The following is a 26,838-nucleotide window of genomic DNA, read 5'->3' on the forward strand; positions in this document are numbered from 1 at the left end:
ATCCTTTCTCAGCTCTTTCCAGGTGGAAAAGACTACTTAGACATTCCCTGCATAGGACAATTTGATGCTTCAGGTCATTCTTTTTTGGCATTGTCTGTACCTCTGCCAGATGTAGGATTTGTTTATCAGATGGAAACTGAGCCCACTGCCTGGATCCTGAGATGCAGGTGCACCAGGAATTCAGTGTCAGAGTGACCCGCTTTGCTTTGTTTGCCATTCCGTTTGTGGCTATTCCTGACATTCAGTGAACTCCTTGGTGACCAAAAATACATTCAACACCTGCATCAAACTATTATAAATTATTGTTCCTGAGTAATAATGCACGAGCACATCATCTTGGAAGTGACTTCACTCCCACATGTGCTGCTTTACTTTTATAGTTATACCAAATTTCATCTGTCTTTTGTTTCCCACTCAGTACAGCGAACTCCTTCTTCCGTTCTTCACATTGAGTCCTCATCTTCACTTCCCTGGCCAACTTTTTTACCCACAGATCATCTTACTGCCTTTTCCAGCTCATTGAGCACTACACTGAGCAGCATCAACGTGCAATACACCTGTGAAAATCCACTTCCCTCTACCATGGAAAGTAACCAGATACTTGAGTAGCAATACCTTCTCAGGAGACCATTACCTCCTTTCTCCTGGCAGATGATCTTCCCTGAGAAAGGTGGGAAACATTGTCAAGAGTCTTTTAGAAATCCATGTAGGATATATCATTATCTTCCTTACACTGACTGAATCCTTCAAAGGAATCCAGTAGTGATCTGCAGAGCCTGACTCCTTGGACAAGCCATGTTCATCCTTCCTCACTATACTCTTTACGGGGGGTGTCTGAACCTTCTTTTCTATTGTTGGCTTAAATCTTGCCAGATAGGGGCTCTAGCAAGGGTCTCCAGCTTGCAGTGTGAGGGAGACACAAGGTTTCTCAGGAACTAGGGTTTGAGAGGGTTGAGCTGATCATTTAGACACAACCCTCGTCACCAACCCCCATCCCCGGCAGTGTTTGAGGCCAGGCTGGATGGGGCTTGGAGCAACCTGCCCTAGTGGAAGGTAGCCCTGCCCGTGGCAGGGGTTGGAACTGGGTGAGCTTTAAGGTCCCTTCCAACCCAAGCCATTCTATGGCTCTATGATCTTCAAGAAGATCAATGGCTAGTAATTAGATATAATCATAATATTCTCATTATTTTAGTAAGAACTGCTTTGATTCTTCAAGCATCTAATTGCATGAACTTTATTTTCTGTTTTACATTGTTCTCCTAGGGAGTGCTGCTGTCAGACTGTTCCTGGACTTTGAAACCTCTGTGAGCTCTGTTGTCAACAAGACTAATAGGTTTTTATTGTGTTTAACTCACAGAGCATGAGCATGCAGACTTACAATGTAAGTCTCCACTTTTGCCATCTTTGTATATAACATAGAGAATGGTGAAATGCAAATGGAGAAGACCTGATATGAAGATCATTTGTGCTTTAGAATTGTATTTCTTACATGAAAAATGCCATTATCCTAATTACACTGGCCTGTTTTGAGGTTTGTGTGTCTGCATGTGTGCACAGATGTACCATGTAAATGCCTTAAATGTGTGTATATATATTTATATGTGCATATAGATCTATTTATATGTATTAAACATGTATATACACATTTATATGCATTAAATGCATCCAGATTGCGAGTATTCTTCCTATGCACAGAGACTTAATGCAAAGAGTCAATACATTGTGATTGTAATAGCTCCCATTTTGCAACCTAGATAAATTATTCACTAAAAGGGATCAGGCAGCTCTGGCAGAGCCGGGATTTACACCGGGAAAGAGCTTTTGATCTATAGATTGTAAGAAAGACACAGCACAAAAGATGGCTGCGTTGCATCGGAGCGAGGAGCGTTATTACAGGATGAAGGAAGGAAGCAAAAATAGACCTGACACACAAGTTTTGCTGAAAGTTTCTAAAGTGGGAATTTGAATTCTCTGCAGCCGACTCTGGGCGCGCTGCTGGGTGTGTTACCCGATCCGGAGCTGGGGACCCTCGGCTCCTCCCCGCCGCCAGCATGGGAGGAAGAGAGGAATAGGAATCACTTGGAAGGGAGCTAGGGCAAAAATAAAGGCTCGGGAAATGGAGCTGCAGTAAGTTGCTGGAAGGTAAAGCCCTGTTCATTTGTTACTGCTTCTTGCTTTGTTTTCTTCTTACGAGCGCCTGCCTGCCACTTGGTTTGTTATGCTTTGAAGTGCGTTTTGCAGCAGGGGGAAGGAGATTCGCGGAGAGGGCGTCACTTACAAAAGTTTCCAGATTTTACTGAGCTTGTTTGTTTCCTTCTCTTTTTTTTTTTCTAAGGGGGGGGGGGGGGGGGGGGGGGTGTACTATTCGCAATGCAAGTGGGCGATGTGGCCAAGGTCTAAATATACGCCTGTGGAAACAGAACCCCACAGATAGCGACACCGATAGCAGAGGCTATTGTTAACTTTTGGGATTCCAATTAAATCCTGCAATGTTAAACATTTATTTAATTACTGGATAGCGAGCAGGAATTCTCCCTGGCTAACTAATGGAGTCGGAAGAGCGCAGTAAGGGAGAGCTGTTTCTCCTACCTCCCCCCAAATCTAAATAGCTATAGGCAAGCACAGGCTCGAATAAGAACATTCAAGGACAAAAAAGTTGCAGCTTTGTTTTAGGAGTTATATTTCAGTGGGGTAAGTGAACTATATTGCATGTATTTTTCCATATCTCCGGCTCAATCCAAACATAACATTCCAAAGGATAAAATCTGTTACAGAATAAAACCGACTTCGTGACAGCTGAACTTCCATGCGAAGTCTAAAAATGATCTAAAAGCGCCTTGAGAATCCTAAATGTCATTCCCAAGATGTGGTGAATTGTAATTAGGGCTGGGAACTATTTTAGTGACAGTGCCTTACATGGGGCCCATGGAAGCAGCTAAGGCATTTATGAACTTGGTGGGTTTTCTTCCTTTACATACAAAGGTTTTTAGACAATAACAATGATCCCAATTTATTTCAGATTTGCAAAAATGGAACCAAAACTGAAAATGTGTTGTTTGCCCTTTGATTTCCCTTCCTGTATTTCCTTTTAAAGCATAGGCCATAGGGCAGTGCATAAAGAGTGGAAGAAAGCTCATCAACAATCAAATAGTGAATGAAAAATAACTTTTTAATTATTATGAGAAAAACCCTTGTGTTTTTCTCATCTGTCTTCTCCAAAAGGTTTAATTTTTGTTTTAGACAACGATCTGGTTCCCCTTCTCCTAACAAAAAGCAAAGAAAGGAAAAATACAATTCCAATGGAAAAGAGAAGCCAACAGCTTGCAGCATGCTGCCCAAAGCCTGCACTGCACCATGCCCAAGAGCACTTTAATTTTATAATAGACATTATTATGCTTGTATATGCAGATCTTGATACTGTAGAGGAAATTATTAAACCCAACTATTTGGTCATGAGGGTGGAAAAGAAAAAGCTGTGTCCCTAAGTGTGCCACAAAATTTAAATACAGGTTTAAACACAAGGCCCAGCATCTGTAACTTGGGGACCTGGGCAGGAATACGCCCAGAAGGAGAAAGTCAGGTCCTGTCAGTTCCTACATGAGAAAGCTCCAGCACTTGGCATTGCCATCAGTAATTGCTTTGTGTTGTGAAATCCTGAGGTGATAAAGCTGCTGTTAGAAAGTTGGCCTGTGAGTAATTAAGCGTAGGTCTGGCTATTAAAACCTGGTTTGTTACTCATAGGCTACACTCATCTGCTGTGTCTTCTGTTAAGATACAGATAAACTCAGCGTCCTTTTCCTTGGTCTCAGCCAAAAGTAACTGCATAATGAATAGTTTTTAGCCATAGGGATTGTTCAGACATACATTGTTGGACGAATTACCTTTATCATAATAGGTACAATTATTGTAATAGATGGCTTCTATTTCAAACTGTTCCTTTTTCCTTTCATTTATTCCCAGAGGACATGCTGGAGGATGAGTACCTTTCTTTCTTCATTTAATGTTTAAAATACTGATTTTACTCAGAAGGAAAAGTTTCCTTTTTCTTTTTTTTCCTTAAATTTCTGTTTCAGAGTGTTTCTGTTTATTATATTCAAGCTTGTCCATAGAGTGGGTGTAACCAGGGGCAGAATTTGGCCCATGATGTGAACTGAATTTTTAGGGCTTCCACTATTTAGAGCTCTGTTGAGCTAAAAATAGTTTTCCTGTGGTTTTGGCCATGGAGCCACAAATACAAGTTTTCAGTGCACAGTTATTGTGGATGTTGGTCCCAACTATTGCTACAAGCAATGGAATTCCAGCTCATGAGTCTGTCAGCAGATGATTATGTTGAGTGTGAGACTACAGTTATCTTCTCACTGTCCCAAAGTGAGAACGATTCCCACCCAAACGTCAGGCACTTTCCAAAGGGACCGCTCTGAGAAGGCAACACTTGGGCTGGGGAGTGAAGAGCCCCAGGAAAAACTGGGTCTGTGCAGGTGACAATACTGGGCATGTTGTGATAGGACAAGGGGAATGGCTTTAACCTGCCAGAGGGGAGGCTGAGATGAGCTCTTAGGCAGAAGCTCTTCCCTGTGAGGGTGCTGAGGCGCTGGCACAGGGTGCCCAGAGAAGCTGTGGCTGCCCCATCCCTGGCAGTGTTCAAGGCCAGGTTGGACACAGGGGCTTGGAGCAACCTGCTTTAGTGGAAGGTGTCCCTGCCCGTGGCAGGGGTTGGAACTGGATGAGCTTTAAGATCCCTTCCAACCCAACCCATTTTCTGGTTCTATAACACCACTGAAGAATACACTCAGGAGGCTATCCAGAGGTCTTGGTCTGGCTGCCACAGACACCTTTTAGGAGGCAGGGGCTATCCTCTGAGCTTAGCAGTAGGAGTCAGACTCCAAAAAGTGTTCATATACTGTGAGATCGCATTCTGGAAATAGTTGGGAATCACTGACCAGCAGAATGAGAATACTGGTACTGCTGATGCAATGGTGAGGGTAAGCTGGGGGATGGTCCAGAAAAATAGCAACACCGGAGGAATACCAAAGGAATTGTGGCATTTACAAATTTTTATCCCTTCCTGTGTGAGAGCAGTGTATTAGGTTGTGTTAATCAGCTGGGACATTTATTCCATGCCTCTGGGAAGGTTTCCACCCCTTGCTCCAAGAAGCAGATCCAATTCAGCAGTATGACCAAGCGCTATCCGTAGGTGCCAATGGAAGAGGCCTCACAGCCTGATGTGGACTTTGTGACAGTTCTCAGGCAAAGGCTTCTCTCAGTTACCACTTCTTACATATCTTGCTCTTCCTGCAGTCTTTTTTCTCCTTCTTGGAATTTTGCTTTGTTTTTTTTATTAGTTTTCCAGACGTTCATTTCTTGAATTGCATGTCTAGTTTTGCACCCCTCGCTGACTCCCAGATCTGTCAAACTGGATACACCATCCCTAAGATACACACGTTTTAATTCTGTGGAGTGTGAGAACTTACAAAACCTTTACGTAATGCCTTTGTTTCTAACGTCCTCATAGACCTACCAGTATTCAGTAACACATCACATTTATTCTTGCAGTCTGAGAAGAGTTTGCAGCTTTAGACTCACTTGGGAAGTATAACTTGAGCTTGCCTTTTCCTCCCCTGGCCTACAATTTCATGTTAACATCTCGTACCCATAGCTTCAGGAGACAAGACTAATTCTTCTCTCCCTTCCTCTGTACTGCTGTGTGAGTTGAGTCACGCAAGGTACCCAGAAGTGTGGCTGTAACAATAACAGGGTACATAATTTATTCTCATAGGATTCAAAGGCTGTAAGCCTTTGATTGAGTGTAACTTCACAGGAGCCTGCACCGCCAAGGGCCTGGCAGATAAACACCTTTCATATATTTCCTCCAAACATTAAACTCTTTTTTCTTTTTTCACTTTTTTACATATGTGATGCAATGCGTACAACCTTTGTATTGCCTTCTTGTTGTGAGGCAGCCACTTAGCATCTAGCACCCTTGCTCTCAGTGTGCTGTAACTCGCAGGGCTGTTTAAGAGGACTAAATGGCCGGAGCCAATGCCACCTCCCTTTCCACTTGCTGAACTCTGCTCAAACTTAACACTGCTTTTCAGCCTCAAAAATGTATGTAAAGGTATGTATAGTATGTTAGCCCCTCCTTAGCCTTTCCCACCCTGAAACTTTTCAAACAGGGATGGCATGTTCTTCTCTTCACTGCCAAAAAAACCCTGAAATTCCTTTCTCAGCCTTTCCCCCTTCCCCCCTTTCTTCTCAGCTGACAGCTGTGAGAGTGGAACCTTCTTGAGCTATCCGAACCATCTCCCCCAGTCCTGTTTTGAAACTAGATTTGGATTAAATAGTAAGCCATCTTTCACAATGCAGGAGTTTTTTAACATAGGTAGAAAGTGGTTTTGCAAATGCTTCATGTGGGTAAAGGCATGATAACTGGTTTTATATGTATACTCATATACACACATATATATATATATGTAAAACCAGCTTTCCCCCTTCTCCCCCAGCAATTTAGAGAGTTGATAGAGAATGAAGTGGAACAGTGCAGTCATTTCAGAAGTCACAGGAAGGCCACCGTTGCAGAATAAAGCAACTTCCCCCCCCCCCCCCCCGACCATTTCCTTATAATTCAAACAATCTATTTGATTTTCAAACTATTCATTTCTAGACAAACAAAAATCTCATGCAGAAATATAGGGATTGTATTCAAAATCTGGAGAGAAATCAAAATAATGTAATTTAAGATGCTTGTTGAACTTCATGGTTGCTTCTCAACCATACAAACTGGTGGTAGGTCTTCTGTTGTTTGTTTTGTGCTTTGATCAGGTTGTAAGGTTATAGTAGCTCCAGCACACACATCTACAGTAATGTTGGTTTATGAGAAGGCAGTTTTCTATCTTCATTGCTTTTGGGTTGTGTGTAAAGGAATGCAAGACGGGTACTTTGGTTGACTTTAAAGACAGGACCAAAAGCATAAACGTTGTGCAGTTGTCTCTGCAAAATCTGAACACACAATTAGCAATTAAACATTCAGGTAAGTAGAAGGTTAGCTTGTCTTTTTTTCCTTGGACCACCACAGCTGCGTGTCTGTGTGTTGGAAAATCTTGGTTTGCCAATGCTAAAGAGGATTGATGGTTCCATGAGTTGTAAAATTCATGAATTCATGAAACCACTTGATTTCTAGAAACCGTTTAGGATGCTCTGAGTCTTGTTGTTGCAAGCCTTTCACTGAACTTGGTATGTCAGTAAAGTGGACCTAGTGGAGCGTGGCTGTAGAGATTAAAGCAATGGAAACCATGTATGAAGTACACAGTGGTGAAGGTGGTGTTAACTTAATGGTGTCACCTTAAGGGTACACAGAGTTGAACAATCAGATCACCAATGTCATTTACTTTGTCCTTTGTCTCACTGACTGAGATTACTTGACTGTAGACACTTTGAGGTGTGCCCATTAGAGGAAGCCTATTCTTTAAGTGGCAGATCATATTTATATTGCCATATTCCAAAACAGTCTGTACACTCTGCTTAAGAATCACTGCTTTCTGAGTGGAGTGCTGCAAGCAGACACGTCCAACCTGCCTGTTGTTTAAAATTGAGACCATTCGGAAAACTTAGTTTTGGAAAACTTCAGTTTTCCTCATCCTCTCCCATACACTTGCATGCACACCTTCAGCACTCCTCATCATTTGAGCTCTAAAACCTCCGCAAGAGGCAGCACAGGGGAGCTCTACGTTGTAGATTGCTCTGACAGTACGCAACCGTTTTGTAACTTCTCAATAAGAGAACATTTTGTTTTGCAGAGACACGACGGCTGGCACAGGAACAACACCTAAAATGCCTGCTGCCAATTTGTTGTTTGTTACTTGGTTTATTAATTAAGTTACACAAAAGATTTGGAAGACGACCAACAGTTGGTTTTTTTTTTTGTCCCATAGTTTGGACTGCCCGGCCAAAGCAGAACAATTGCTGGTGCACAGATACATTGGAGTCGCCAAAGGTTAGCGCTGTTCTGAGGCTAAATTACACCAAAGCTTTGCTCCTTCCCCACTGTCATGAACTTTGGTAGAGATATCCTCTTGGGCTCTTAATTGACCTCTGTATAGATCTGATCAGAGTACACTGGTGCAAAATACTTCTGTTTACCTCAAAAATAACCAAGAGCCACATGGGTTTGAACCAGAAGAAAATGTCTTTGAAGCTCAGATGTATTTGAAATGGAAACTTCCATTTGGTTCATTGGATATTTTTCCCTCTTTCTACAAACTTTATGCTGTGAGATTTTATTTTGGTTTTTTTTTTTTTGTGTTTTTTTCAATTTTTTTTTTATGTTTTACCCTTAATTCACACAAATAAAACCTGGGGTTTCATGTGGCTTCTTTTTCACTTAGTTATATATGTATTTGATACATATTTATATCTAAAATAACTTTTCCATTCTATTTCCCTGTCTCTAACATTTCTCTCCAACAGGAATTTGCTTGATAGCAAGATTCCCTTGGCATGCCAGATGCAATCGGTATGCCAGCCCCTTAACTGCTGCAAGACAGAGTAGTTACCTGTCCTACAACAAAGATACAAGCTTATGTACAGATGATGATTTTGCCCCATATTCTCTGTTCCTACACACGCTGTAGGAATTTCTGTGGTGGGTGAGACTGGGATTCAGTTTAGGTCAATGCCGTGTCTGACACAGGCTCCAATCGGCCTTCTCTGAGGAAGGCGACTTGTGCTTTCCTTATCTTCATGTAGGGAAAGCTTCCTCTTAAAATCACTTTGTGGGCTGAAGCGTTCAATACTTTCCCCTAATTGTGGATGTTGGCGATGCCCATTTAAAGCTCAATTGCCCAGTGCCATCAGGGTGCAGGCCTCAGCACTGATCCCAGGCACCACACGGCACTGGGCAGCAGGGCCGGCGGCGGCTCAGCCCCTGCAGCACCGGCCACCGTGGCATTCAGCCCTCAGCTGCCATTGGGGCCTCCAATAGGCGCCGGCAGAGGCGTTTCATGGGGGGTCACTGCGGAACTGCACTGATCCTGAGGTAAATTATTTATCCCTCCCTCTTGGGGTGAGTTTTTTCTTCATCCAGACCCCCAAACACTTCTATTTTCTCTGATTTCACTTGGTTTTGTGGGTACAAGCTGGATCCCCAAAGGCCCTTCACGCCGCATCCCCTCAATCTATTCCAGCCCTCCCTGCTGCCACCCACTTATTTATTCCACTTGGTTTTGTGGGTACAATCTGCATCCCCTCAGCCTAGCCCAGCCCAGCCCAGCCCTTGGATCAGCCTGTGGATGCCAGCCCCTGCACTGCCGGCCATTGCGGCCTCCACCCCTTGGCTGCCATTGAGGCCTTCAATAGGCCCCAGCAGAGGCATCCTCCTAAGGGGTTACTGTGGAATGATGCTGATCTTGAGGTACATTTTATATCCTCCATCTCAGGCAGAGTTGTTTTTTTCATCTACAACCCCCAATGCTTCTACTTTTTTCCCTATTTCACTTGTTTTTGCGGGTACAAGCTGGATCCCCACAGGCCCCCCCTCCACGTCCCCTCAGCCTAGGTGAGCCTTCGGATCTCAGCCCCCCCAGCACCAGCCATTGCAGCCTCCACCCCTCGGCTGCCACTGGGGCCTTCAATAGGCTCTGGCAGAGGTGTTTCGTAAGGGGTCACAGGGAGACTGCAGTGATCTCGAGGTAAACTTTTTGTTCCTCCATCTTGAGGTGAGTTATTTTATCAACAACAGGCCCCTATGTTTTGCTTTTTTTCTCTATTCCACTTGGTTTTGCGGATACAATCTGTACCCCCTCAGCCCAGCCCAGCCCAGCCCAGCCCAGCCCTTGGATCAGCTCAGCTGAGCCTGGATCGCAGCCCCTGCAGCGCCAGCCATTGTAGCCTTCACCCCTAGACTGCTAGTGGGGCCTCCAATAGGCCCCAGCAGAGGCGTCCTCATGAGGGGTCACTGCGGATCCGCACTGATCCTGAGGTAAATTTTTTATCCCTTCGTCTCAGGGCGAGTTGTTTTTTTATCAGCAACCCCTAACGCTTCTGTTTTTTTCTGTTTCGTTTGGTTTTATGGTATAAGCTGGATTCCTGCTGCCTCCCTCAATCCCCCCACCATCCCTGTCCCCATTCTTTCAGCCCACCCAGCCCTTGGATCTAGTCCCTGCAGCACCAGCCACTGAGGCTTTCAATGGGCTCCAGTGGAGGCTTTCTCAGGAGGGGTCACCGCAGAACTGCACTGATCTTGAGGGAAATTTTTTATCCCTTTTTTTACCCCTCCTTCTTGGGAGGAGTTGTTTTTTTTCATGCAGAACCCCCAACACTGCTATTTTTTCTCTATTTCACTTTCTTTTGGGGGTATAAATTGGATCGCCACAGGCCCTGCCACCAGGCTCCCTCAGCCCAACCCTTGCCATCTCCCCCTGCAGTGCCGGCCATTGTGGCCTTCATCCCTAGACTGCTACTGGAGCCTTCAATAGGCCCCGGCAGAAGCATCCTCATGAGATGTCACTGCAGAACTGTGCTACTCTTGAGATAAATTTTTTATCCCTCCCTCTCAGGGTGAGTTTTTTCATCAACAGCCGCCAATGCTTCCATTTTTTCTCTGTTTCACTTTGTTTTGTGGTACAAGCTGGATTCCTGCTGCCCTCCTCCCCCCCTCCCAGTCCCTGTTCCCATCCCCTCAGCCTAGCCCAGCCCTTGGATCAGCTCAGTTGAGCCTTTGGATCTCAGCCCCTGCAGCACGGGCCATCACAGCCTCCACCCCTCAGCTGCCACTGGGGCCTTCAATAAGCCCCAGCAGAGGCATCCTCCTAAGGGGTTACTGTGTAATGGTGCTGATCTTGAGGTACATTTTATATCCTCCATCTCAGGCAGAGTTGTTTTTTTCATCTACAACCCCCAATGCTTCTACTTTTTTCCCTATTTCACTTGCTTTTGTGGGTACAAGCTGGATCCCCACAGGCCTACCCCCCTCCACGTCCCCTCAGCCTAGGTGAGCTTTCGGATCTCAGCCCCCCCCAGCACCAGCCATTGCAGCCTCCACCCCTCGGCTGCCACTGGGGCCTTCAATAGGCTCTGGCAGAGGTGTTTCGTAAGGGGTCACAGGGAGACTGCAGTGATCTCGAGGTAAACTTTTTGTTCCTCCATCTTGAGGTGAGTTATTTTATCAACAACAGGCCCCTATGTTTTGCTTTTTTTCTCTATTCCACTTGGTTTTGCGGATACAATCTGTACCCCCTCAGCCCAGCCCAGCCCAGCCCAGCCCTTGGATCAGCTCAGCTGAGCCTGGATCGCAGCCCCTGCAGCGCCAGCCATTGTAGCCTTCACCCCTAGACTGCTAGTGGGGCCTCCAATAGGCCCCAGCAGAGGCGTCCTCATGAGGGGTCACTGCGGATCCGCACTGATCCTGAGGTAAATTTTTTATCCCTTCGTCTCAGGGCGAGTTGTTTTTTTATCAGCAACCCCCAACGCTTCTGTTTTTTTCTGTTTCGTTTGGTTTTATGGTATAAGCTGGATTCCTGCTGCCTCCCTCAATCCCCCCACCATCCCTGTCCCCATTCTTTCAGCCCACCCAGCCCTTGGATCTAGTCCCTGCAGCACCAGCCACTGAGGCCTTCAATGGCTCCAGTGGAGGCTTTCTCAGGAGGGGTCACCGCAGAACTGCACTGATCTTGAGGGAAATTTTTTATCCCTTTTTTTACCCCTCCTTCTTGGGAGGAGTTGTTTTTTTTCATGCAGAACCCCCAACACTGCTATTTTTTCTCTATTTCACTTTCTTTTGGGGGTATAAATTGGATCGCCACAGGCCCTGCCACCAAGCTCCCTCAGCCCAACCCTTGCCATCTCCTGCAGTGCCGGCCATTGTGGCCTTCATCCCTAGACTGCTACTGGAGCCTTCAATAGGCCCCGGCAGAAGCATCCTCATGAGATGTCACTGCAGAACTGTGCTACTCTTGAGATAAATTTTTTATCCCTCCCTCTCAGGGTGAGTTTTTTTCATCAACAGCCCCCAGTGTTTCCATTTTTTCTCTGTTTCACTTTGTTTTGTGGTACAAGCTGGATTCCTGCTGCCCTCCTCCCCCCCTCCCAGTCCCTGTTCCCATCCCCTCAGCCTAGCCCAGCCCTTGGATCAGCTCAGTTGAGCCTTTGGATCTCAGCCCCTGCAGCACTGGTCATCACAGCCTCCACCCCTCAGCTGCCACTGGGGCCTTCAATAAGCCCCAGCAGAGGCATTTCATAAGCGTACACTGGGGACTGTGTTGATTCTGCAGTAAATGTTTTATTCCTCCACCTTGAGGCGAGCTACTTTTCAACAACAGTCCCCAAATGTTCTGCGTTTTTCTTTCTTTTGTGGGTACAAGCTGGATCCCCCCCAGGCCTAACCCCCACATCCCCTCAGCCCAGCCCAGCCCTTCGCACTGTGCCCCATTACCCCAGCCCAGCCCTCCCTGCCATATTGCTTCCTCCCCTCAGCGCCACATATGCACTACGCTTCTCACTGCCATCAGAGTTCAGGCCTCAGCCTTATGTTGGAGTGAAGCGCGTGAAGAGCAGAGCTGAACATGGTTCAGCCCTTACACAATGCTCTAAGCTGTCTCATCATCTGTAAGGGAAGCAGGACTTTGCCAGTCCTGCCCTGCGATATGAGGCCTTTGAATGGACAACTGGGTTTATTACTGATTTCAGTGCAAGTGAGCTCCAGCCCTCGTTTGCCATTGGGGCCTTCAATAGGACCCAGCAGAGGTATCTTCATGAGGGGCCACTGCAGAACCACACTGATCTTGAGGTAAATTATTTCTCTCTTTTCTTCCCCTCCTTCTTGGGGTTATTTTTTTTGTGTAGAACCCCCAACAATGCTATTTTTTCTCTATTTCACTTTCTTTTGGGGGTATAAACTGGATCCCCCCCGCCCCATCCCTCTCCCCAGACCCTGGATCTCAGCCCCTGCGGCACCGGCCATCGCAGCCTTCCTCTCGGCTGCCATAGGGGCCTTCAATAGGCCCAAGCAGAGGTGTTTCATAGGGGTCACTCTAGGACTGCTCTGATAGTGCAGTAAATATTTTATCCCTCCATTTTGAGGCTGTTTTTTCATCAACAAACCGCAACGATTCTGTTTTTAATATTTCACTTTGTTTTGTGGGTACAAGCTGGATCCCCACAGGCCTCCTCACCATGTTCCCTCACCCCAGCTCTTGGATCTCAGCCCCTGCAGTACTTGTCATCATGGTCTTCACCCTTTGACTGCCACTGGAACCTTCAATAGGCCACAGCAGAGGCACCCTCATGCAGGGTCTGAGATGACCCTGAGGTGAATTTTTTTATCCCTCAGTCTCAGGGTGAGTTATTTTTTCACCATCAACCCCCAGCTTTTCCATTTTTTCTCGTTTCACTTCGTTTTGTGGGTACAAGCTGGATCCCCGCAGGCCCTTCCTGCTGCTTCCCCTCAACCCTGCCCTGGCATCTCAGCCCCTGCAGTGCTTGCTGTCACAGCCTTCACCACTCAGCTCTCATTGGAACCTTCAATAGGCTCCAACACAGGCATCCTCATGAATGGTCACTGTGGAAGTTCACTGATCTCGAGGTAAATTTTTTACCCCTCCATTCAGGGCGAGTTGTTTTTTCATCAACAACCCCTGACACTTCTCTATTTTCTCTATTTCACTTTCTTCAGCGCGTACAAGCTCGATCCCCGCAGTCCCAAACACTGCGTCTCTTCAGCCCTTTTATCAGCTCAGCTGAGCCTTTTGGATCTCAGCCCCTGCAGCACCGGCCATCGCGGCCTTCACCCCTCGGCTGCCACTGGCGCCTTCAATCGGCCCCAGCAAAGGCGTTTCATGAGGGGTCACAGCGAGACCGCGCTGATCTTCAGCTCAACTTTTTATCCCTCCGTCTGGGATAAGGTGTTTTTTTCGACAACAGCCCCCGAACGGTTCTCTTTTTCTCCATTTCACTTTGCTTTGCGGGCACTCTCCACCCGCCCTTCCCGCCGCGTCTGCGTCCTCCCTTTGCAGCGCGCATGCGCGGGAAGCGCAGGCTCCCGCCCGTGCTTTGGCCCCGCCCCTCTCGCACATCCGGGTCCCGGCGCTGGCCCCGCCGGCGCCGCCGCGCCGCTGTCCCCCTCCGCGGGCTCCCAATAAAGTTTTGTTGCTGAGCGGGCGGGCGGCAGCGGCCCAGCCCCTGCCTGCAGCCTCACGGACGGACGCTCTCCCTGTTCGCCGCGGTGGAGCACGGCCGCCTCTGCTCCGTGTCGGGTGGGTCCGGGCGGGGGGACTGCGGTTAGCGTTCCCGGGGCGGGGGAACGGGCCTTTCCGAAACTTACAGAGGGGCCGAGGCCTCCCGCGGCGGCGCGGGGCTTTAGGCCGACCCGGGCCGGGCTGAGGGGGAGCGGCGTGTGGAGGGAAGAGCAGCTGCGGGAGGGAAAGGGGAGCGCAGGCTCGCGCTGCTGGGCTGTTAAAACACGCTCCGTGCCGATAAAAATAAGTCTGTGCACGTAACTGTAGGAGCGAACTGTTGCAACGCTAATGAGAGGCTCGGTGGTTTTTGTTTCTCTTTTTATTTATTTATTATTTATTTAAGACGAGGAGCTCGCTCCCGGCTGGAGCAAGGCCTTGGCCCAAGGAAAAGGGAGAGGAACAATTCCACGTTTCGGATCCCTTGGGAAAGAGAGGCGCTTTCCCGCGGAGGCGATGGTAGGGAACCCATACTTGTCCATCTCGGCCTTCCCTTGCGTGCACCCAGCCCTGACAGCTGCCTGACAACAGATGGGCCGCCCGAGTGATTTAGAATGGCAATTTTTGTTTTCTGCGGGTTGTAAACTTAATAGAGGAAATATGGTCTTGCGGTTAAAAGCACAAGACTGGGAATCAAGTGATCTGGGTGCTTGTTCCACTTGGGTAGCTTCTGGTGGGACTTGAAGCTCGTTGAATGAAGCTATTTCTCAGTAAAACAGGGAAGAACTGATTTTACAGTAGTTGTTGAATGTATTATTGAACAGGTTCAGTAATAGTTGTTGTTTTGGTGGGATCTGTGGGGATTCAGAGATTTTACTCAGTGAATAATTTGAGCTTTCACAAAACCTCCAAGAAATAACTGTCAACATTTGCATCAGCCTCTTAAGTTTTGCCTTGTCGGGGGAAATCAGATCGTTGGTATGTGATGGTTTTAGATGAAATCTCTTGCTGGTTTTTATGTCTTTGTTGATTTACCTTCCATGGGTGGCTTTATAATACCAAAACCTGAAATTAACATTGTATATGTCAGTTATGAAAGTTCTGCACAGAATATCTGATATTTTAAGGAATCACAGAATTATGTTGAAGAGAAAGGGGGGAAAAAAAGGGTGGAAACACAGTGTTGGAGTCATGTGCCCGTGCTCATCAAGAGTAATGTAACACTTTATGAAGCTGGCAGATGGTAGTAGTGGAAGTTAATAGCAGCAGCAAATAACTTAATTGAAGATGTTTCATAATTAGGGTGTTGTAACTTTTGAGAGTGCCCTGTCTGTGTGTAGAGTGCTGTTGGATTTAATGTCTTAATCCCTACCGTTTGATAGTGGTTTACTCTTACCGCTGATATTAAAATTGCACACTTGGTCTTGAAATTGCCGCTCAGTGCTTAATAGCGCTTACTTTTGCAAGCAAAACCAAACTCCTACAAACCATGTGCTTACCGGGGTACCTGCCTTTGTGAAAGCTTTCTTTTCCTTTCCATTGTGGAGCAAATACACTTGAGGGAGGAATTTTCTTGGTTTTGTTAGAAAACATTCCTAGTGGAAGCCCAAGATGGGCAGTCCTGATGGGGATGAGAAGTGGGAAAGGAGGAAGAGAAGCTTCCTCTGCGTTTCTTTCTCTGGATGGCGAAAGATCACTACAAAAGGGCATGCTGCTATGATACTTGTGGTGGTTGTATTTTGTGTGAGATTTGGAATTTTAACCTCTGATGGAACCTGAATGAGCTGTAACTGTGGACTTTGTACTACGTGGGTCTGGTTATGAAATCCAGTTTTTAATCTTGCACCTTGAGTGGATGGTCTCCTGGGCAGAGTTTTCATGATGGTAGAGTATCATCTGAGCTGGAAGAAGCTGTGTCTCAAGATGGAGTGCATGCACTCTATTAAGCAAATATTGGGGTTTATTCGAGTGGGTTTAGCAGCTTAGGTTGTGATTTTTAGTATTCCAGAGGATGCTTTTAATTTTAGTAAAATGTCCTCTATATTTTCTTTATAGTTCTTTAAAGAAAACTCAAAGAACTCCTTTGTTTCTCTTGGCTGAATTACCTACCTGCAGAGATGCTGCTGTAGCAATTCTGTGCAAGTTCTTGTGCCTTCCTTCACCGCCAGTTGAGCTGCTTTTTTGTTAGGTTTGTCTTTTAAATAAAAATACAAGTTTCTGCTAATGTCTATGATAGATTTGCCAAAAGTACTGTGTTAATATTTCTTCCTCAAAGATCTTTAAGTGATTTTTAATAGCAACAGGTAAGGGAGCTCATGCTAAGAATTAAAAGATTCATTCTTGTGTGAGCTGAGAACACTTCAGATAGTTCATGGCTTACATTGATAAATAGCTCATTAAAAGCAAGTTGAACAGTAATTGAAGACTTTTGCAGTTATCATTAGTCTTAGTGCAAGTTCCTGCCCTGTTTTCTGGAAGCCCTTTTAGCCATATTCCTGTGACCACGTATAAAAGTTTGGCTGGCACTAGAGTGTGCTTGACCAGCGTGGGTTGGCAAGGTGCAGCCTGCCGCCTGCCAAGTCTGTATCCCTGCTGACCTACCACCAAGGTTGAGCCTGCCAGGACTGTCATCCCCGACAGAGGATCTTTGTCAGGATCGCTGCTACTGATACACCAACTATGAAGTAGTGTCTCTGAATTCTGGGTCAGTGCATGTCACAAACTGACAAATTTAGAATACTTTGCCATTCATTCATTCTGTGCAAAGGGTGTGCGGGGGGAAAGCTGGTTGAATTACTATTGTCAGTGTTCCCTCCAATCCTGTAGCTTTTGTAAACTTGTCACAATCTTAACGCAGTTCAGATGGTGTGGAAGCATATATGCACACACACCCATACATCTTTATTTTTCTTCCCCTCTTTCAAAACTTCATGAAATTTTAAAGTCCCTTTCAGATTACATTTTTTTGTTGCTAATTCACATTTTATTTAGGATCTTTAATGAAGGTCTTGCATAGGAGCATCAACATTTTTGGAAGGCTTTGTTCAACTTTTTTAACATATTTTAGGGGTTGTGAAAAATGTAAGATCCTTTGTTTTCCCAGCTTTTTCTCCAGTTGTAATTCCAAGGTAATTTCTAATCACCTCCTTGCTTGTCTGTGTCCACAGAATGAGCTTTTGTTTTCATGTTTAGTGGAATTCAGTAATGCTTTTGTATGTGATTTTTAACTAAGAAAGGGACGCTAACTTGCAGTTATCTGCTGTGGTTAGAGTAGATCTTAAGTAATCTTAAAAACATGAGGCAGTTTCAGGGCTGACTTTCAGACTTGCCGATTACTGTTGGTAATGGCATTTTTCAGCATAATGCTTCTGTTGGAAAGCACCAATTAGCAGAAATAGAAGTGTGAGAAAATGCACAGATCTGACAAAACACTTAAGGGAGAGAGATTTTGGTTCAGAGATGGAATTTGTAGGTTTTGAGAACTTCTACAAAAGCTAATTGCTCAGTAATTAGAGTAGCTGCAGACACCAGGGCCATGGGAGCAGTGGATTTTTGTGTTCTAAGCAGATGCCTTAAGAAATAGATATTAACTTTGTTCAGGCGTGGGAAGTTTTCTGTGTTTCTCCCCTGTATCACAGTTAAGATCAAGTTTTGCCATGATGCAGACTAAATTCAGACCTTTCTGTTCTTTGGTTATACTCTTTCTGGGGTTTTCTTGGCATCAGTTGGGAGTGAGGGTGCTTTTGAAATGCAGTACAGCTCTATTAGTGAACTCCTGACTGGACCTCTTTTGTTATAGAAATCATGATCACTTGTATTATTTCTTAAGAGTAATTATTTTGAAGACTTTAAGAAAAACGAGAAGCATGGCTTTTACTATCTGGCTTTTATGATTCCACTTCTATGTACGATGTATTACTGCTTGTGCTTGGCCTCAGAGTTTTTATGATGTTTCCTTTAAGAGAGTGCTAGTTAAATACTTCTCAGTTGACAGAGCTAAATGCTTCAATTTCATTTTCTTTTTAAGCTGTGTTAGATGATGTACAGATGTGGAAATGAAAAGAACAAGCATTGTGTGAGAAAGCCATGTCTGAAGTTGTCAGTGCATTTTTGTGCTTGGAGAACAGTTCATGGTTAGTAAAAGTTTTGAAGATACCAGACAATTCCTTTCTGTTCTTGTTTACATGTAGTATTAGTTAGAATATATTGCCTTACAAGGCATGTTTCAAGCAAAGAAATCTAGTGCTGGTATAAAAACATTTATGGGTTCTGGTGAACTGGATGTACATTTGGATATGCAAGCTCAGTTCTGATAAAAACACCACAAGTTCCTTTTTGATACCATTTATAAAATCTCCTTTCATCTTTTACTTGCCCTTAAGGGGAGGAGAGGAAAAAATTAGTTATATCGCTGGTGATCTGCTTCATGGCTAAAATGTTGCACAGGATAATTGAAGAAAACCCCTTTCTGTTGAAGGGCTATGAAGTGGTATGAGATATGTAGGCCCTTTGGGTTTATTACCCAAGTTTTTAACCAGTGTGTAACCTTGGGATTTATCTTATCCTTGATGTATATGGGAAAATCGTGGAGCTAACATTCCTTCTATATTTGTCCTCAAGGAAGGGCTGTAATGCATATCATTGCATGGGACTGTGTGCTGGGCTACAAGGTAAGACACAGACTTGGGAAAACTATAATAAAACCCAAGTGTAATTCCTGCCAAGAAGTTTGGAGGGAAAGAAGGACCTTCATAAAACCAGGTGAAATTGATGTGCGAGGTTGTAGTTGTAGACAATTTTGAAGAAAATATTGATGGTTGGATATAGCATAATATGCTGTAATTGAGTTTGAGTGTTCTGTGTGCATATATAATATATTAATGTGTGTATGAAGTCAAAATACTTGAGCATTTCTAAGTTGGAAGAGGCAGTAAAGTTAAGCACAATTTTAACTGCTCTAATGAACTACCAATTGTGTAGCTGGTTATAAGTGGTGGTTTGTTTCCATTCTGAAATTGAGTCTCAAAGCAGCTTCTAACCATGAGCACTGAGGTTCCTTAGTTCAGACTGGGTATGGTGCTACAGGAAGCTGTCTTAATTTGCAACAAAGTAAATTAAGCAGGAGAAGAATAGTGCTCGTGCATTCGCAATACAGGCTTAGTATTGGCAGCAGGGAAAGATGAAGACTGTCTAGTTGTTAACCCATTTTATTCTTACCCTTGTAACCCTTGTAAGAAGAAGCATCTATTGCCATGCTGCTGGGGTGATGGGCTGCTTGGTTTAATGATACTTTAGATTTTGCAAGTGGGGAAATTAGTTTAGAATCGATGGCAGAACATGTTACATAAGAAGTGCTGCTCATTAAAATAAATACACTACACTTAATTTTATACTGATCTATTCTGCTGTGAGTCTTGCTAGACCCTTTTAGCCAGAAGGAGATTCCTTTCTAGTGAATCAGATTTATCTGCCAAACTTGTTGGCTTGATATAGTATGCTAAGAAAATCTCAGAAGAGGAACCAAAAAAGTAGTTGAGTTGCTTAGTGTTGTGATGGTAGATGAAAGGTAGTCTTTTCTTCCCATCTTCGAAGCTGAAAAGTAACTTATAAGTTCTGCTGTTAGCCCAGTTTATTTATGTGTAGCTGGCTTGATGAGGTATTAAGAAGGGGTCAAACAATGGATCTGTTCACACAACTAGTTTCCTTCCATTTGCTGAAGTCATTAACAAGAACTTTAAACATATAAATAATGCATGCCCCAAAGTCCAATTTAGATACATTTACTTCCTTTTATTCTTACCCATTAAAAGCCCCCTCACACTACCCCTTGCAATGCATTGCACTCGCTCTTTAGAGTGTTTGTAACTATTACTTTATTTTAAATGTAATAACATGTTTTCCAGCTGATGTTCTCTTCTAGCTCAGCTGAAAAGTTATTTAATAAAAGCAGGTAATGTGTAATAGGTCCTCTGCCTCTTAAGGAAAGTTAAGAAAGCTCCCCCCCCATGAAAGCTGTTGCCAGCTGGGTCTAGAGGTGCAATAATACATGTAATTTGTGCAACACTATGAACGAAAATGTGACTCTCAAGCATTTGTTTCTGTGCTCAAGTCTTGGTGACGTGCTGCTGTACTGCAGTCACAGGTCATAAGGTGCACTTTTAAAGCCTCAGAAGAAATTGATTGTAAATATAGATGATGTGGTGATGCTGTTCCTAGCAGATGCATGATTACTGAGAAACCTTTCAAAAATCAGATGCTGAAATGATATTAAATACAAGTAAGTGTTCTAAATGGATTGTGCTTCTCATTCAGGTATTTTATCATGAAAATGCTTGGTTTCTACATAAATACCTGAACGTGCTGCTCTATGGCCTTAAATAGCTCCAAAGAAGGAAACACTCTAAGTGTAAAAGTAATTCGTGAAGCTTTTTAATTCTGCCTTGCTTTCTTAAGAAGCAAAAGCTGTAAACCTTCAGTATTTTTGCCTTCCAAAATGAACTTCTGAAAAGCTTTTAATGAGATTTAATTCAGTGTTGTTTGTACTTCTTAAAATCTGTTAGTAATTTGTTTCAGGGTTTCTGTTTTGCCCTTGCTTTTCTTGAACAGGTAAAAATACATTTCAGCAGAAGAGTCTTGAAAGCATCATGGGTGGCCAGAATGGATTTCCAGTAAATGTTGTTAACGCTTTCATCTTCAGCAGTCTCATTTTTCAGTGATTATAGTGCAAGCATGTATGTGGACAACTAGGTTTGGTTTTGTTGATAGGTATTCAGATGAATGTGAAGGGTTTCGAGTTATGTTATTTACTCCAAGCAGATTGTTTCTGAAATCATCATTTATAGGGCAACTATTTGTCAAAATTCTCTTGACACTTGCCCTACAAACCCTAGTTCCTCCAAAGCATCAGTTTAGAACTGTTCCAACTTTCTTTGCCTTTAGTTAGAGTTGTTTATTCCATGAGCATACTTGTGGATAAATGATGTTGAAATTATATACAAGCAGGAAAATTTTGTTCCTACTTGCTGCATGTTACTGTTGTATTAAATAAAAAATAAGCAATTAGATGTGATCATAGAATAGAATCATAGATCTGCAAACTTGATTGCTTAATATAGATGGGGCAGCTGTAACAGAAAATAGATCAGGGTGGCGACAGTCAAGAGGCATTTCTTAGAATCTCATCAGAGCTCAGCAACTATAGAAATTTCTGGTGTCTCTTCTGCCTCGGTGATGCTGAAGGTTCTTTGAAAGCATAGCTGAGAACCAAAAATAGAACTTTTGAATTGTCTTCTTTCTGGTCTGAGATTCTAGGTGGGATCATTTCCTTTCTTAGGGGTGTGAGCAGTAGTTGATATCTTACAGCTATTGAATGTGCGCAAGGCTTGGAAGCAACTTAATGTGACTATAAACAGCTTTTACTTTTTAGAACAGTAAACTTTTATCCTGAGTAAAAGAATAAATTTAGTCTGCATTCTTGGCCAAGTTTATCTCCCTTTATGTGTTTCCTGTTACTTTGAAGGGTGCAAAGATTCTCATGTGTAATAGTTCTGGGGAACTAAATGATACTTAAAGTGCAGACGTGTCCTTATTTCTTGTGATACATAATTGGTTGTGGGTTCTTTTCTTCTTTTCTTTTTCTTCAATGGCCTCTTACTGAAGCAGTAGGGGACTTCTATTCCCTTAATCTCTTTTTGTTCGTTTTGCTTTTTATGAGAATTTAGGAAGAAAGATCTTCAAACAGTTTTTGTTCGGTTTGGTTTTCCCAGTTTTGTTTGATATTATAGAAACAAAGCTGAATAATCAAAGAATTACCAATGGGATTAAGCTACTGTGTGAAAGAAATGGACTTTTTCCTGTAAAGGATGTTCATAAGTTTTTAAACTTACACTCTTCGTTGTAGTCAAGTGTCCTTGGGTTTGTTCCCTGCTTTCCTCACCTTCCACCTCCCTTGTAGAACATCTAGGATGATTACATGCGCAACATGATAAATGCTTTGTCGGGGGATGTTTGCTGTATCTTTGGCTGCTGATGCTTAATGTGTGGTTATGTTAGAGGAAAGTACCTGTCCATGTGTCTGAGCAAGCTTGTATATGTGCCTAGACACTAAGAGAAACCTTATCAGGTAACTTAATTAATCAGAGATGGGAGGCAAAAAGATCCTGATGATCAAAGGTAGGAATCTAAGAGAACCAGCACAGAGGAACTTAAATCTTCTGCTCCCCAGCGCACACCTTTCTCTTATGTGCAGATTTGGCATCTTGGGCTATGTTAGGTGCTCTGATTCACCATGGTTTATCAAAAGTTGAGAGACAGTGTTGTTTGGCAGTCTCTGTAGCAAGAAAGGAAGCATCTTTTGTTATTGACATCCTTTCTCTTAGCTCTGCTCTTGCTTTTTGCCAGCTGCTCATTGTCTATACTTGCTTATTTAGTATTCACAAGGGATTTTACAAGTTCTTATCAGTGCGTTGCCACAGCACATCATTTCCTCTTGTCATCGGTACTCCTTAAATTGGTGGGGGGAGGATTTGCATTAGAGCTGGTGAGTGGTAGAAAACATCACCATTCATGAGCACTGCTTGAGCTGCACAGTGTTGTTCTGCTCCTCTCCGAGGCAGTTTGTAGTAAAGGTCACAGTATTTGCTCCACCATGCCTCCCCCTTCTTTTTCTGGGGAAAAGAAAACACTTTTTTTGTGCCAAAGGCTAAATATATCCAGCGCTTCAAATATTCTTCTGAAAAGATACAAGGAAGTGCAGCATAAAAATAGCTGCAGCTGAAAAGGTTGATCACCTTTGAGTGCCTGGGGCAGGGTTGCTTTGGGGGTATTATTGTGCTTTTCTTCCGATTGATTTTGTTTTCTGTGTAGTTATCTGCAGCTTCTTCCTTATTTTTTTTCTTAATACTCTTCCAAAAATGTAGGGTGCTGAATTAGAGCTCAAGAGCAAGCAGATGCTTTTGTATTTTCTCCTTTTGGGCAATAAAGATCCATTTGAGAAGCTGAGTGTTACAGTGCCGTACTGGCTGTGAAACTATTGGTTCCACTGTGCCTTTTCCCTGTTTCTTCATCGTGAGTTTAAGTCTTCTGGTGAAGCTCCATGACAGGGATATAATACCAATTTTAAAGCATATTCCCCAAGCCTGTTTTCTGAAGGAAAATCATGGATTTAAAGATTACTGTTAACAGAAACCATGCTGTCCTTTTGGTCCCTTGGCTGTCCTTTCCCTCACTGATCAGTGATGCAGGAACTGGGGACTCTGATCCCATTTAGCTTTGGTGTGAGGTTCTTGTACTTAAGAGATTATTCTGAAACAAAATCAGGTGCCATGGCTGGATTGAAACAGGGATTCTTTTTGATATTGGCCTTTTTGGTTTATCGCATTCTTTACTTGTTTACTAATTACTTGTTAACTTATCTCTTTAATAGGAGGAATCGATCATTATTTTTGATGCGAAGACTTCATCACTGACATTTCTATGTTCATTTGTCAGCCTCCAAGAACTAGTGCAGCTCATCAGTGGCAATAACTGACATTTCTTTGGCGACAACCCAAATAAACAAAAAAGCCCAACAGCCAAAACCTAACAGACCTTTTGAAGACTTGTGTCAAATGACGTCAATGGCCAGTTTGTTCTCCTTTACTAGCCCAGCTGTAAAGCGTCTGTTGGGCTGGAAACAAGGAGATGAAGAGGAAAAATGGGCCGAAAAAGCTGTTGATGCTTTGGTTAAAAAGCTGAAGAAGAAAAAAGGTGCTATGGAAGAACTGGAGAAAGCCTTGAGCAGTCCAGGACAGCCCAGCAAGTGCGTTACTATCCCCCGCTCTTTAGATGGACGACTTCAAGTTTCTCACAGAAAGGGCCTTCCCCATGTCATTTACTGTCGTGTTTGGCGTTGGCCTGATCTACAAAGTCATCACGAGCTGAAGCCATTGGATATTTGTGAATTTCCTTTTGGATCTAAACAGAAGGAAGTCTGCATCAATCCGTACCACTATAAGAGGGTGGAGAGCCCAGGTATGTTTGAACATGGCTGTCTTGAAAACTGGATAATATCTTCAGGTACCACTTACTGTTCACTCCTTTTCCAGTGCTGTATAACAAACTACATTTGGTGTCTGAGGGAGTTTGGAAGAGGAATAATGTTCGAAGTACACTTTTCTGGTGGGGCTTGGGGGAGGTGTGTTGTCCATTCTGTACTAGCTGTTTTTATTTTGTGGCAAATCACACTTTTCCAGCAGATCTGTTAAGCCCATTAATCTTAAACTTAGTGGCAAACTCCTCAATTGTAATAAAATAGAAAGCAGTGATCAAAATACTTTGGTTTCTGTGACAAACTTGTTTAAAACCCTGAGTCTGCGAGGAGGTTTATAACCTTCTTTCAGGAGCTTAGTATTTCGTCACTGAGTGACATGAATTGAGGCATTAAAATACTAATTCTGAGATACAGAGTTGATAAAGTCAGGTGGGACTTGAGTTCCCAGCAGCAGGCAGCAGAGCTGAACAGAACCAAGAGTGATGATCAGTTAGAGCAAGGTACCAGATTTGTGTCAGGTAGTAAGTTTGCTGTTAAGGCACATTGCCAAGGGAGAAGGTGAGGAGGATTGTGGTTACGAGTGGGAGAGGTGAAGTATGTTGTGCTGGAAAGTGCAGTGAAAAGTTGCTTCCATTGTTCCACAAAATGGTTGTAACTCTACTTGCAACCTGCTGTAGTGCTCAGGTGCTCTGCTGTAGTGCTCAGGTGCTCTGCTGTAGTGCTCAGGTGCTCTGCTGTAGTGCTCAGGTGCTCTGCTGTAGCACTTGAATTCCAGACTCCAGCACTCTTGAATTTAGAAGTTAAAACTCCAGCTTAGCAATAGTTACATTGCAGTGTAGAAATTTTTTTGTCTTCAGCAAGAAAGGACTATGTGTAACTATGTAGTTAGGCTATAGTAATATAGACTGTATTTCTGTTTCAACTCAGTTGGTAATTTACACATACAGTGAGGGTAGGAAGAAAATTAACTCTACCCCAGCCAAAACCAGGACAGCTTAGCACCTCGAAATCAGTACTTTGGTATGTGCCACATGTAGACTGTTTCTTTTTTCTTGGAAAAAAAGGTCCAGTTGCATGAAGTAAGTGTAGTTTCATTCTAATTTTGCAAGAGTGAAGTTTGAGTCTTCCATGGAGCATAATGTAAAAAGGTAAAGGAGAGAGGATGGGGCAAAGGCATCACTGAATCCCCTACTCCTCTTTCCACCCCTTGTCTTTCCATGATGAGCAGAAGAGCATTTTACTTTTATCTCTCCTATCACTAGTTTTAATCTAAGTATCTATTTTTTGTGTTTTGTTTTCAGTTCTACCTCCAGTGTTAGTGCCTAGACATAGTGAATTCAATCCACAGCACAGTCTACTAGTCCAGTTCAGGAACCTAAGCCACAACGAACCACACATGCCACACAATGCGACATTTCCAGACTCTTTCCAGCAACCCAACAGCACTCCATTTTCCATTTCACCAAACAGTCCCTATCCACCTTCTCCAGCCAGCAGCACTTACCCGAGCTCCCCAGCTAGCTCTGGACCATCCAGTCCATTTCAGCTACCGGGTAAGTACAGCCTAAATGTCAACTTAATAAAATAATTGAAATGTCACATGCTGCTGTGACTTACTACCTCAGGAATTTGTGATACTTGCAGTAAATTGCTTTTCCATTTGCTTTTTGAGAGGGGTTTCTTACTAGTTTTGTCACTGATCAGAATTAGTTCTTGTTTTACTGTCATGTATGGTCAGTTATTTTGCACAGCTTCCATGTAGAATAACTGATACATACTTCAGAAGAATATTCAGTAATGAAAAGGAAGCAGATGTAAGAGGCTGAGCAAGAAGTTTATTGATGTCTGTCTTAAACAAAGACATATGGTATTTAACTGGGAAAACAGTAGATTTTTGATAGGAACTTAACCTATTTGGGTAAAAATAAGGAAAAACCAACAAATGATAAGACAAGCTGTATGGAGTCTGGTTGTTGGTGTGGCTTATAAAGCCAAGAAGTTGATAAATGGAAGAATTTCTTTTCTAGTAGCTCAGTGGCTTCATCTTTGTTCTTTCTGGTTGCCCAGTGCCACAAAATGAGTGTCCATTCAGTGGGGTATCCCTCTCGGATAAGTACTGGGATCACTGGGATGGATGCATTAATGGTATCCGGAGAGAATTTCTGAAGTAGAGGATAATAATATGTTGGTACACTGGCTGCTGTGCTGAATGGAAGAATGCAGAGATTCGCAGTTTTGTAATGAACTCAGCCTACAGAAGCAGCAAAACCATAACTGGTTTAGGCCTTTGTTATGCTGCGGCAAATAAAGTTATTTCTTCTAGTACTTTCTTTTTGACCACGGAGGAGAGGGTAGGCAGGAAAGCTAATGTTTGTGTGACAGGAGGTAGGAACTGTAGTCATCTTGCTCAGCTGCAGGAATACAGTTCTTAGAACAAAAATGCAGGAAGAAAAAAACCCCATCTCTTAATTTCTTTAGGTAAGAATCCAACTGTTGAGGGAGTTTACAGTAAAGGCAGCTGGCTGGGTTGTCTTCAGGTTACTTTGAAAATGGGTCCAAATGTTTTAAGGTCTCTTGTTCAAGAGTATTTTTGTGTATTTACAGCTGTAGCATGAATAAATAAATACTCTAAATTGTTGAGGTTTA

At 43.5% G+C, this 26,838-nt stretch overlaps 1 protein-coding gene across 3 annotated transcripts in view; it reads left to right on the forward strand.

The window, feature by feature from the left end:
* The first annotated feature begins 1,867 nt into the window (after positions 1 to 1,867).
* The window catches only part of SMAD5 (SMAD family member 5), a 30,091-nt gene continuing 5,120 nt past the window's right edge, over positions 1,868 to 26,838 (forward strand). Inside the window, exons 1-3 of one of the 3 annotated variants that reach the window (XM_057409441.1) lie at positions 1,868 to 2,142; positions 23,587 to 24,173; positions 25,494 to 25,745. In XM_057409441.1, coding sequence (XP_057265424.1) covers positions 23,771 to 24,173; positions 25,494 to 25,745 — 655 coding nt within the window. In that variant the 5' untranslated portion in view covers positions 1,868 to 2,142; positions 23,587 to 23,770. Of the gene's footprint in view, positions 2,143 to 14,052; positions 14,244 to 14,410; positions 14,682 to 23,586; positions 24,174 to 25,493; positions 25,746 to 26,838 lie in introns of those variants that run through there. The other 2 variants (XM_057409440.1, XM_057409442.1) reach the window with 2 other exon arrangements.

The sequence above is a fragment of the Pezoporus wallicus genome, unplaced genomic scaffold (assembly GCF_028554395.1).
Source record: "Pezoporus wallicus isolate ANWC-B61680 ecotype Strahan unplaced genomic scaffold, APGP_CSIRO_Pwel_v1 contig_8166, whole genome shotgun sequence".
Taxonomy (NCBI): domain Eukaryota; kingdom Metazoa; phylum Chordata; class Aves; order Psittaciformes; family Psittacidae; genus Pezoporus; species Pezoporus wallicus.